Source organism: Thamnophis sirtalis, unplaced genomic scaffold, assembly GCF_051295495.1.
Source record: "Thamnophis sirtalis isolate CommonGarterSnake01/CBP01778 unplaced genomic scaffold, rThaSir2_p1.2 scaffold_4, whole genome shotgun sequence".
NCBI classification, from domain to species: domain Eukaryota; kingdom Metazoa; phylum Chordata; class Lepidosauria; order Squamata; family Natricidae; genus Thamnophis; species Thamnophis sirtalis.
This window is the reverse complement of record NW_028261384.1, coordinates 107,146,046-107,159,259: the sequence shown is the minus strand read 5'-3', so window position 1 is coordinate 107,159,259 and position 13,214 is coordinate 107,146,046. Positions and strand designations below refer to the sequence as shown.

Here is a 13,214-nt window from a genome sequence, read left to right as displayed (position 1 = left end):
TGTCTTCGGCATTAATTTGTTACCTAGATTTCTTTCTCTCTTTATAATTTTTACTGGTCACCCACCATAGCTCAGGGTGACTCTAGGGGGTTTAACAATCATAAAAGATAAACTATATAAGCTAAAATACATAAATAAGTTAGTAATAAAAAAAAGGATCTTTGATGACTCCCAGATCAAATATATAGAGATAATTACGTTAAGGACTTTTGAGAAAGCTGTACAGAGGATTAGCAAATGCTAATACTACTTGGCTGGTTTCACAAAACACACTAAATATTTCATATATTGTGGGATACCACTACTTTGCAAAGGAATGAAGCTTAAGGCTATTTAGTTTCACCAGACAAGCAAGTAGCTTATCCATAATAAAAAAGATTCTTTAATGTTACGTTAAAATAACTGGAGAAAGAAAATCATCACTAGAAAACTTTTGGATAAACATTTATTTACAGTTAAGATTGAAATAGGATAGATATTATACTGATTCTAAGAAGTTATTTTTTAAAAAACTTTCAAACCAGACATGGAATTGTTCAGAAAAACTCATTTATTCTGTTAATATTTACAGTATATAATGCATGTAATATAAAGAGGAGCAAATATAATTAAAGCTTGTTTTATGTCTTTATTCCTTTTATCTCCCTCTTTTTCAAAAAGATATATCTATAGATGCTGCAGATAAAGGGCATGTGGAGGGTGTTCTATGTTTTAGAGGAGTTTAAGAAACTCTGCCTGATTCCTAAAACTAGATTAATAAGCACAATTACTATATTTACATAACACGCTATTACTAGTAAGCCATATCATAATTTGGTGTGATGTCTGAGTTCATGCAATCTGCTAGAAACACTGAACCTCATTTTAGTTTTGCATGTTATGTGAATCCAAATGTTCTATTTCATGGCATTTAAGAAACACTGCCTGATTCCTAAAACTAGATTAATAAGCACAATTACTATATTTACATAACACGCTATTACTAGTAAGCCATATCATAATTTGGTGTGATGTCTGAGTTCATGCAATCTGCTAGAAACACTGAACCTCATTTTACCTTTGCATGTTATGTGAATCCAAATGTTCTATTTCATGGCATTAATTAAATACTGAGCAGAGATTTTGTAATTGCTGGAAAATTTTTATGGAAATGCACCCCCTCTGCTAGTCTGCATGTAGAACTGGAACTGCTGTTTTAGGCTGAAGCACTAAATTTATTTTCCATTCTGATCTCTAACGCTTATCTTGGAATAAGTAGTTGGTTCCTCTGAGATGCTGTTATAGCTCCTTTTCTTCCTCCATGAATGTCCAAAAACATCATCTATCCTGAGATTTCCCCACATAGAATGCATCAAAATATCCTCCAATATGCAGCCAGGAAACCATGTTAATGACAATGATTGTAATAGGTTCAAAGGATTGGCTACATAGTATTCATAAATGCCATAGTCCCTGCTCTGCCACTAGAGGGCACTCAACATAATGTATTAATATGAATTACCATAGTCTACACACATCTGCACATACAGACAATTTTTTCATATGATTTTATTAAATTCCAAAAGCAGGAATAAAATGCAAATAAGCAAAGAAAAACAAAAAAGAAAAAAGAAAAAAAATTGAACAAAAAACAAGATAGAAGTGTGAATAAAAAAGGAAAAACTAAAGCAAATAGAAAATGAATGACTTCCAACTTCCTTTGGTACAGATGTAGATTAAAAATACATCCAACTTTCATTTTAAAATTAACAGTAGTCTATATTACTTGTATAATAGCATAGAATTCTAATCAACAACTCCTGAATCAAAATTTCATTTATCTCAGGGGTTTTTTTGCAACCCCCCCCCAAAAAAACTAAAAAAACTAAAAGTGATTTCCAAGTAGAAATAAAATTGGCAAAATCTTTTCTTTAAGGGTGTCAATTTTGCCACACTTGGGGATCTGGTAGTCCTGGTATAGAGCCTGCAATATGGAGCACCATTAGTGAGATTATACTTTTTTTTGCAGATTATATATATTTAATGCTTTTAATCTTTTTTGTTGTTAACCCTTTGATTATTTTTACATCTTTTGTGTGCTTGTTTGAAACTTTATAAGCTGCCCAGAGACATGCATGTGAGATTGATAGCTATCAAATTAATTTCAAATACTTTCAAAGATCTTGGTGATATAATTCAGGTGATGAAAATATGGTTCCTACACAAAGCTTTTGAGTAACCATTAATTTATTATTTATGAGATTATTGGTTTTCAAGTAAAAATTCTCATTCTATGGAAATGTTCTATTCCACACTATAAAAATAGATTATTTAATATACAAATATAACCAGATTTTTTTTAATTGGAAAAAAAATTCATTTAATATGATATGTATCAGACATGGACTCATAATCTTTTGCAATAAATCTTTTTCTCATTGAGTTGATTTTGAACATGCATATAGACACAAGTTCTTGAATAGATATTATTCAAGACACCATTTATTCATTTGAGTGAGGAACATCAACCCAAGAAGATGATGGGATTCAACTCATCAAAGAAAAGGGCAATATGGAAGAAGGCGGGGCTTAGCAGTGAGAAGATGGAGTTTCAGGCTATTCCTGAAATTCCTCTATACCGAAGGATTTTTGGACGGGTTTTTGAACCCTAGCTATCCCGGAGACGACAGTGAAAGGTGAGGGGAGACCCAGTGACCTCAGAGACGTTCGCAAAGTCTCTGGGGGGGGTATTAACCCCTCGTGCCAATTCCTTTCTGGATTAGCTGCGTGCTAACTGAAACTGCAGGTTGCCCCTAAGAATGGCAGAAGTGATGTCATCTGGTAAGCTGATTTTATTACTCAAGAGAGGCTGTCCGCATTAAAAGCTTAAGCTAATTGAAACCAAAGAATAGAAGAATCTAGCGGCGAATTGGTTTTTTTTAAATGGATATATGGCTGGTGGCTACTTTACTTCTTAAACGCTTCAAGAAACTCTTTGACTCCCCCCCCCTCTGACTCTCCCTAAGTGGATCGTAAAGTTTATCTTCTACTAATTAGCCCTTCACGATCTGACATTTTTATTACTTGGCTCTGTTTACGATCAGATAAGATTGCACATCTTGCAATTTTTAACTGCGACACATCATGGCGTCTCAAAATACCTCTAAGATTTCACTCCAGATTCTTTTTTCCGCATGTCGAGAGCTTTTTGACTCTTACCAGAGATTGGAAAGAAAATTGGATCTGATTTTAAAATATGAAGGAAAAACTGAGATCGTTGAATGTTTAAATGTTCCTGAAATACAAATGGAAAATGTGAGAAATGGCGTCTGGTCTATCTCAGAGGAAGAAAGGAGGGGGGGAGCTATAAAGAAGACTCATTTAAAGAGACAGAGTGCAGGAAGAATGGAAAATCCACCCTTGAGAATTAAAGTCAATTTGAAAAATTTTACAAGCCCGGGACAACATTATTATTACATCACTGACATTCAGAGTCAAAAGGTGCGAAGATATCTTTGTCTGGATTTGCTTATAAAAACATTTGGTAAATGTATCCAACGAATGGCTATTGGACTGAGAAAATCTCGCTGTTGGAGGGACACAGGCTGACAGATGGGAGAATACAACTTAAAATTAGCTAAATCTGATTAATTTGTAATAGATATAGCTGAATAATAATTGACATTGATGGTAATGTATATAATATGGAATTGGCTAATAGACTGAAGAATACAATTGAAATCTAGCTAAACCTAATTGCTCTCTTTGTAACAGATATAGCTGAATAATAACTGATATTGATAGTAATGTATATAATGTGGAGTTGATATGATATATAACAATTGGATATGAGAAAACATTTTTGAATTATACATAAAGAGTATTAACTACAACGATTATTACTATTATAAAAACTAAATAAAATACATACAAGCCAATGTTAATCAATACTGGGAAAATGTTATGATATATGATATAATTAAATATTATGGATGTTCAGCTAAAATAGGATATGAGGATTTGATACTAATAGAGGATTTTACAAGCAAGTAAATGAAAGGTCAGCATGTGTTATGGATTAATTTTTTGGCATAGCTAAGGATGAAGGATGTTTAAATAACTATAGGTAATTAAAACTGAAGGTATAATGATGTTAATGTGGTAAACATTTGAGTCAAGATACTTGAATTAATATGAGTTAATGGAAGAGAAGCACCAAAGCATGTTGTAACCAGCTGATATACTTCTTTTTTTTTATAATAGATACCTGTGTTTTGTTTTCCTTTCCTGCCTTGTCCTTTGTAGTTTTTGTCCTTTTTTGTTTTATTTTTCTTTTGCCTTTTCTTTTCTTTTTGTTTTTTTTCTCCCACTGGTGTGGGCAGGTATTGTTCAAGATTATTACTTGTATTAATATTTTTAAATAATAATTACAGTCAAATGAAAATGGATATATAATAAAAAAAAATAATAAATAGAAAAGGGCAATATAAAGTGTTTTGGGACAGTAATTTACATCCCTTCTCATCTATCTTTTCAATCTACAAAAGCCCAAAGAAACTTCCAGTAATAAAGATTATCAGAAAACATTTTGGGACACATGCTGCATTTCTGTAGGAGCTTCATCCAGCTTTTTTAAGTATTGGAGAACATTACCTACTTGGGACATCAGCTGTCAAGCTCCTACCGTTCATTTCTGAAGCATTATTTGTTATCAATTCACCAGCAGTATGAACCTGACATATTTCTAGGTGGTTAAAGTGTTTTCTGGAGTACGGGGATCCAGATTTGTACACCCTTCGCCATGGAAGGCCTTGGGTGCTTTTGAGCTATTAATTCTTCACAGAATGTATGCTGCCAGGAAAAATAAAATGAAGAAGTGAGCATGGTAATAAAATGAGCATGGTAAAAATAAACCCAAGAAATGAAACATTCATCTGGATATTTTCCTTACTTCTGTCCACACAAATGTTAAGATCTTTTCCAGAACCATTGATATGTCTTTAACTGATTTGTGTTGCCTTGTACTTCTATTTATGCTGCCTTGTATTTCTGAATGAAAGACAAGCAACCATTTATGTTGCTTTGTACTTCTGAATGGAAGACAAGCTACAAAGAGAATAAATACACATAATTTAGATTCCAGCAAATAACTGAACCTTGATGAAAGAGGTTCCTTTGAATCTGAATACCCTTCTCATGGCTTTTTTCATTTCTTTGTTTCTCAGACAATATATAATAGGGTTCAACATTGGGGTTATCACATTGAAGAGCAGTGAGGCCAAAATATCCATAAAGAAAGAGTGGCTGCTGCTGGGCCTGTTATAATTGAAAGCACAAGTGGCATAAAACAGGGTGACTACAATGATGTGTGAAGTACAGGTGGAGAAGACCTTGTGACGTCCTTGGGTGGAGCGGATCTTTAAGACTGCCATTACAATGTGGGCATAAGAAATTAGGATGAAAAGAAAGGGAATGATGCCAAGGATCATGGTCACTGCCAGCAGTGTCATTTGATTAGGGAAGGTGTCCACGCAAGACAATTTGAGGAGCTGTGGGACATCGCAAAAAATATGTTCAAGACTGTGAGAAACACAGAAGGGGAGCTGGGCTGTCATGACAGTGTGTAAGATTGAATTGAGAAAACCACAAGCCCAGGAAGCCACTGCTATCCTATTACACACTCTACTATTCATGACAACCTCATAGTTGAGGGGATAACATATGGCGATGTATCGATCATAGGCCATAGTAGTCAAGAGAAGACACTCAACTCCTACAAAAGCCACAAGAAAGTAAAGTTGGGTCAGGCAACCCTGAATGGAAATAGTTTTTGTGTCGTTTAATAGATTCTTAAGCAAGTGGGGTAATGTAACAGATATGTAACAAATATCAAGGAATGACAGATGCCTGATGAAAAAGTACATAGGTGTTTGAAGGCCAACATCCAGCCATGTGGTGGTCAGGATAAGTCCATTGCCAAACAAAGTAGTGATGTATATAGCAAAAAATAGGATAAAAAACAAAGCATGAGGCTCAGTGAAGATGGAGTAGCCTAGGAAAGAAAATGTTCTTCTGTTATCACTTTGATTTCCAATTTGCTCCATGTTTTATATCTGAAATGAGAAAGACAGCATGGTAATAAAACCAAGATATGAAACATTTATCTGGACATTTTCCTTACTTCTGTCCATACAAAGGTTAAGATCTTTTCCAGCACCATTCATATGTCCTTAACTGATTTGTCATTTCTGTGTCATGTAATATAGTCTTATATCTTCCAGAAACAAACAAGTACAGAAAAAGTTGTAACACTGGAACCTATCACAGCTACAATAATATAGCATTACAACTGTATACAAACAATTTTCTCTTTGTGACTCTGACATTAAACCTCTTTACATTTAAAGAGACCTATTCCTGAGTACTGAAGCTTGCAAGTTTCCATTTGGGTGTTGAAAATATGCTGCAATACATCAATCTGTTTCAACAAGAATGCTCCTATTATCTTCTAAAGCCCTTCTGAAAAACGAACATAATGAAATGGATTGAAATGCTCTGTACCTATCTTTGAAATGCAGGAAAGTAAACTTGTGTAAATATACTGTCCCTTTTCCAATTCCTAGCCTGCTACTGTTATTTCCATTTTTCAAGCCATTGTAGGCACTTGATTTGCCTCCAAAATAATGGTTGACAAATCCTAGATGTTAAACACCTTGAAATTTTTCTTGGGCAGGTTGGAATATGGGAAAAATAGTATATTAACCCCAGCACAGCTGAGGACAACTTAAATCCATCTTATTCATGGGCAGGAAGTGAAAGGGGGCGAGGGGGAATCTCCACTTGCAATTTACAGCCAATCACTCATTTTTAGATTGATATAATAGTAATGTGGACAGACTTTATAAAATCTCTAAAACAGCCAAGTGATAGTAAAAGATGTTGTAAACAGCCACAAAGAGGACAATGGCCTATGGCAATATTATAGGGACAAGATGGAGTAATCATCTCAAATGATCTAGGTGCCAGAGCTCACTGTAACAGCATTGTCAAAAAGGCATTGAGAGTTGTTAACCTAATCTTGCATAATATTGAACTGCAAACAGGACATACTAAACTTTTGCTAGACCAATTCTTGAATACAGATCATCTGTCTGGAACCTGTACTGCATATCAGACATAAATACAATTGAAGGAGTCCAGAGATATTCACAAGAAGAATCTTCAGCTCCTCTGCTCGCAATGGAATACCTTACGCCACCAGACTTGAAATTTTGGGCATAGACAATTTAGAACTTTGCCATCTTCGATTCGACTTAAGCATAGTACATAAAATTATCTGCTACAATGTTCTACCTGTCAATGAATACTTCAGCTTCAACCACAACAACACACGAGCTCACAATAGATACCAACTTATGGTAAACTGCAAACTTGATGCAGAAAATACAACTTCAGTAACAGAATTGTCAGTGTCTGGAATGCACTACCTGACACTGTGGTTTCTTCCCCAAACCACCAAAACTTTAACCTTAGACTGTCTACTGTCAATCTCACCCCATTCCTAAGAAGTCTGTAAGGGGCATGTATAAGCGCACCAGTGTGCCTACCGTCCCTGTCATAATATTCTCTTGTATTTATATTCATTTCATGTATTCATAATCATGTCTATACTTATATCTGTTATCTAATTCATTCTTCATTAAACAAACAAACAAACAAGCAAGCAAGCAAACAGAGAAATATATTACCAGTATCTGGTTAACTCCAAGGTCACAAAGTTGTGTGACCACTCTTATAGCCCCATGATTCCTGGTTATAAGATTATTAAAAGAAGGTAAAAGTCTACAGACGGTTTTAGAAGATGGAGCATACTTATTTTGTGTTGTTCTACAGAATCCAGACAGAACAAGTGGGTGGAAATGTTGGAGAAGAGATTTCAATTATGTAATTGGAAAAACCTCATGAATGTAGAATGACAGACTTCTTGCTTTTGGGATCTATTTTTCAGAAAGTTTGGAAGGTCAGAAGGATGCCAGAATTTCAGATCCAATTCTGCAGGGTCCCCCAAAGTGATCATTATCAAATCCCAAGAGTGGATGGGACTATTCAAGGGGTTGCATATTAGTATTCATAGTACTATTAGGTAAGGTAATATCTATTACATTATTTTCATATAATAATGGGAGTCAATGAACAGTCTTCAACTTCATGAAGAGCTTGATGATCTGAAAAGTTTGAAGATCGTTGCTACACTGGAAAGAATAGTAAACTGAATTATATCCATTGATTCTCATCAGCTTTGCAATTCTATAGCAAGCACACGGTTAGCTTCAAATATATCTGCTATCATCTATACTGGTGATGAGATATAGAAAACTTTCCATCCTGTTCTATTGGGAATGCAACCCCCAGTGGCTGGACTAACTGGCAATTCTGGGAATCAATACAACTGATGTTAATGTGGTATTGAATTTTGCTTTGTAATAATATGAATAATGATTCTACAACAAATTGCAATAAGAACACAGCATGTGAAAATGCATGCATAAAGTGGAAAAATGAGACCAGCATATAGAAAGGAAGGCAGGAAAGCTAGAATATGAAAATATTACCAGTCACTTTTGTAATAGTGAGCTTCCTTCTGGATTATTTATTTCCATAACACCAAATAAATCCATGCACATTCAAGCCTCTAAAATCAATATATCCAAACTGCAACAAATGATTTTTAAATTTCAGACATAGAATATAAAGATATCCTAAGGGCCTTTGGGATTGTTTCACTCAAAGGAATGTATTAATCTTAGACAATTCCCAATCCAGTTTTACTGTTTTTTGCCCAAGTTATAACTCTTGATTAGACTCTGAAGACTTCAAATTCACATCAGCTCAGTTTAGGTATTATTACAAATATGCTGATAAGTTTAATGAATGGTTAGATAACACAATTCTTAGAATCATCTATCTGACCAGTAATTTATGTCATTTTGGATCAAATGGTACAATGGTGGCACACACCTCAGATGAGAATTTTATGGGTCTTTCTAACTGATTGGAAAGCTACATAGTATAATGGCTGTTTTCTCATCTCAAATAGAATCTTAAAGTTGGAATTTGTTGCTTTTACAAAAAAAGTAAAATACATTCTCTTGAGACTCAGCTTCTTTCATGGCTGCATATTCAGCTTGGTATGTAACAGAATGGCATACATGAATAGTACAGTACTCTGTGGTGAATATCGATAATTGACTTACGATTGGTTGATTAGTGACGGTTTAAAGTTACAATGGACCTTGCCAAATGACCTGCAGTCACTTTAGCACATTTTGGATGTTCGGCACCCAGCCAGAATTTATGGCCATTTGCAGCATCCTATAGTCACATGACTGTCATTCCCAATGTTTGTTTGTTTGCTTTCCGGGAAATGAATGTTGATTTCCAGGTTCTGGCAAAAGAACTTCCATTGCAGATAATGATAAAAAATACTTAATGTCTGGGCTTTTACTTAATGACTGCCACAAAACCAGCTGTAAAATACGGTGTGGTCAGATAGTAATTTGCCTAACAATGTATGATCATAAATCTGGACTCAGTTATAGATGTAAGTTGAGGAATATCTATAAGAGCTCTGGCCATGATTCATTCTAGTATGTGGGGATGTTATGTGTAGGATCTCCTGCTTGAGGGGGGGGGTGACTAGATGACCTACAAGGACCCTTCCAACTCTGTTAATCTGTTAAATTATTGTATATTTAGTCCAATCTCATTTTAAATTGTATTTTATTCCAATTTATTTTTAATTGTATTTTATTCCAATTGAATTTCAAATTATTTTTATTGGACTTTAGTAATTATTTATGTTTGGAACTCTGCACTTCGATATGGCCCATGGGCTAATCAATAAAGTAAACTAACCAAAATATCATGAAAAATATGGCTGACTTATTTGGGTATTATCACCCATTATAATATGTATTACTACACATATTATAGTACTGCATTAATGTAAGTTAATATATTACTATAATATTGGTTCTCATCATATGCAATATTAATGACAAAATAGTTAATAGGAAGAACCAATAATAATAATTAAAAAATATAAGATTAATGTTTTAAAATCCTCTGTTTACCAAGTGTGATTGTAATCAACTTGTAGAAAATTTACTGACACTTTATCTGTCGCAGATCATTTATCCACCATCTCTTATCAATTATTGGGTTACATATAATATTCAACCTCTTGGGTCTACCTTCCCAACACAGTCCAGATAGAAGTGATATTTGATTTAAGTACAATAAATCTTTTGCATCTTGGAGCGATGGGAAAGGGCGCGACAAACGGGTATGCAACAGCAACCTTTATTAAAAACAGAGTAACTACGATTCAACGTGGCGTGGTTCGCGCCAAACATTTATACCTCCGGGTTTGAACAAGGAGCCAATGGGCCATCGAGTAGCTCGACCAATCAGGGCGAGGATTAAACCGGCTCCGCCCGGGAACCAATCAGAAGGGAGTCCTTTATTCCTGCGCTTATATTTCCCGCGCTAGTATTCAACACCCCTCCCCCCCTAGTCAAAGAATTCCCTTAGGAAGGGCAAACATAGTCTTGTAAGTAGGTGGGACGGTGACGTTCTCGTCCCGACCTTCGTGGCTCCCCGGCGGTTGTCGTCGGGGGGGGAACCGCCGGCGGAGGTGTGTCCGTGGCGGGGCGGTGAATCTGCGACGCGGCCCCGGGAGATGGCGCTGGCCCCGGGCCCCGTGCCCGATGTCCATTTGTCCGGGGTGGCGTCTCCGTGGCAACAGGAGTGTCCGACAGTGGCCCCGTGCAGTCCGGTTGGGGTGTAGGTTCAGAGTCTCGATAAGGGCTTCGAGGAAGGGAGTAGCCGGGTGAGGCGCATTTGTCCGAAAAGTCCGCATCGGCTTGTCCCCCGTTCCCCGGGTGGAGGCGGTCCATTGGGGGGAAGGCCATCGAGGGTAGCTCATGCTGAGAGCGGGTGTCTGAGAGGCTCGGGCCGTCTGTTTCCGCGGGGAGGCGCCGCCTTAACTGGTCCACGTGGCGCCTCCATTGTGTTCCGTCGGCCAGGCCGACCCTGAAGGAACAGGGGCCCGTCAGAGCTATGATGGTTGCGGGAACCCACCGTGGATCCCCAGAAAAGGAGCGGGCCCATACAGGATCCCCTAACTTAAACGTGTGGGAAGGAAGTGCCCCCAGGTTGCTCGGCAGATCCCCTGCGTATAGTGGATGGAGCCTGTCTAGGGGGGTTCGCAATCTCCTACCCATCAAAAGCTCCGCGGGGCTTTTATTAGTCGTTGGGCAGGGTATGGAGTGCTGGCTCAAGAGGTAAGCCGCCACTCTTTCTTGCCAGTCGCCCTGGTCCATGCGGCCCAAAGCTTCTTTGGCTGAGCGAACTGCGCGCTCCGCCCGGCCGTTACTAGCTGGGTGATAAGGGGCTGTAGCTGCGTGTCTGATTCCTTGTTCGGCCAGGAATCCTTGGAACGTGGTGGAGGTAAACTGGGGCCCATTATCTGAGACTATCACATCCGGTAACCCATGGGTGGCGAACATCTTACGAAGGGCCCTCACTGTACTCTCTGCTGTGGTGGAGGTCATGATTACCAGCTCCACCCACTTGGAGTAAGCATCGACCACTATCATGAAGTTTCGGCCGTGGAAGGGGCCGGCAAAGTCAATGTGTAAACGGGACCATGGGCCTCTAGGGATTTCCCACTCACGGGGGGCGGCTGTGGGGGGATTCGGTCTAGAGTTTTGGCAGATCCTGCATCGGCCTACGTAGTCTGCAATTTCCGAATCTAGCAAGGGCCACCACACATAGCTACGGGCTAAGGCTTTCATTCGCGCTATGCCTGGGTGGTTTTTGTGGAGTGCGGGCAGGATTTGTGCCCGCAGGGCTGTGGGGATCACTACCCTATCCCCCCAGACAAGACAACCCCCGTGAAGGGCGAGTTCGGCTTGTCGTGCTTTAAATGGTCGGAATCCTTCCGCTACCTTTTCCGTGGGCCAACCCCTCAAAACCCATGAAGCTACTTGGGATAGGACGGGGTCAGCCTTTGTGCACGCTGCGACGTCCGCGGCAGAGACGGGGAGGTCGGATTCGGCGATGGACAAAATGGAGAGAGCGGGCACGTGGGCTGTGTCCGTCTCTGGCAAAGGGCAACGGCTCAGGGCGTCTGCGTGCCCTAGCTGCTTACCCGGACGGTATAACAGCGTATACGAATACGCTGTTAGGAACTCCGTCCAGCGTGTCATGCGGGGAGACAAAATGGGGGGGGTTGGCTTGTCGCCTGCCAGTAGCCCCAGGAGCGGCTTGTGATCCGTGACAAGGGTGAAATTCCTACCATAGAGGTAGTCATGGAACCGCTTAATGCCGGACACTGCAGCCAGGGCTTCTTTATCGATTTGGCTATAGTTCCGCTCCGTGGAGGAGAGTGTCTGGGAATAGAAAGCTATGGGGGCCTCTGAGCCGTTCGGAAGGGCATGGCTCAGGACCGCCCCTATGCCGTAAGGAGAGGCGTCGCAAGTCAGAACTAGGGGCATCCTATCGCTATATTGAATTAGGACTGCCGACGAGGTCAAAATGTCTTTTATAGCCGCGAACGCATGCGCTTCACGGCTACCCCATTGCCAGGCCGCTGACCGGTCAAGCAGTCGGTGTAGCGGCTCAGCTAGCGACGCCTTGTGGGGAATAAAAGGGGCGTAGAAATTTAAAAGCCCCAGGAACGCCTGCAATTCCGTCCTAGAGGTGGGTGCAGGTGCGTTTTTGATGGCGGCAACTTTGGAAGGAGTGGGGTGGATGCCTTGGGCATCGATGAGGAACCCCAAGAATTCTACTTTGGGAACAGCAATTTCGCATTTGCTGCGCTTTAGTTTCAGTCCTGCCTCCCTAAAACGTGTGAGAACCTCCCGCAGTATTTTCAGGAGTTCCGAATGGCTGGGGGCTGCGACCAGGACGTCGTCGAAATAGGGAACGACGCCTGGGAGTCCGTGGAGCAACCGCTCCATAAGGCTCTGAAAAATCCCCGGGGCAACCGAAACGCCGAATTGGAGGCGGCGGCAACGGAAGGCCCCGCGGTGGGTGACGATGGTCTGGGCTGTAGCCGCATCGTCGTCTACGGGAAGCTGCTGGTAGGCCTGTGCCATATCTAGCTTGGCGAAAATGCGGCCTTGCCCTAAGGAGTGGAGTAGGTGTTGAACTACGGGAACCGGATATGG

The 13,214-nt window shown here is 39.6% G+C and overlaps 1 protein-coding gene across 1 annotated transcript; it reads right to left on the bottom strand.

Moving 5' to 3' along the window:
- Window positions 1–5,111: 5,111 nt before the first annotated feature.
- On the bottom strand, window positions 5,112–6,083 carry LOC106553069 (olfactory receptor 5V1-like). The gene has a single exon (XM_014071496.2). The coding sequence runs from the start codon at window positions 6,081–6,083 to the stop codon at window positions 5,112–5,114; it is 972 nt and encodes a 323-aa protein (XP_013926971.2).
- Window positions 6,084–13,214: the final 7,131 nt, after the last annotated feature.

What these genes read in the sequence shown, in the direction of transcription:
- LOC106553069 (XM_014071496.2), bottom strand. Translation starts at nt 6,083, where the DNA reads ATGGAGCAAATTGGAAATCAAAGTGATAACAGAAGAACATTTTCTTTC.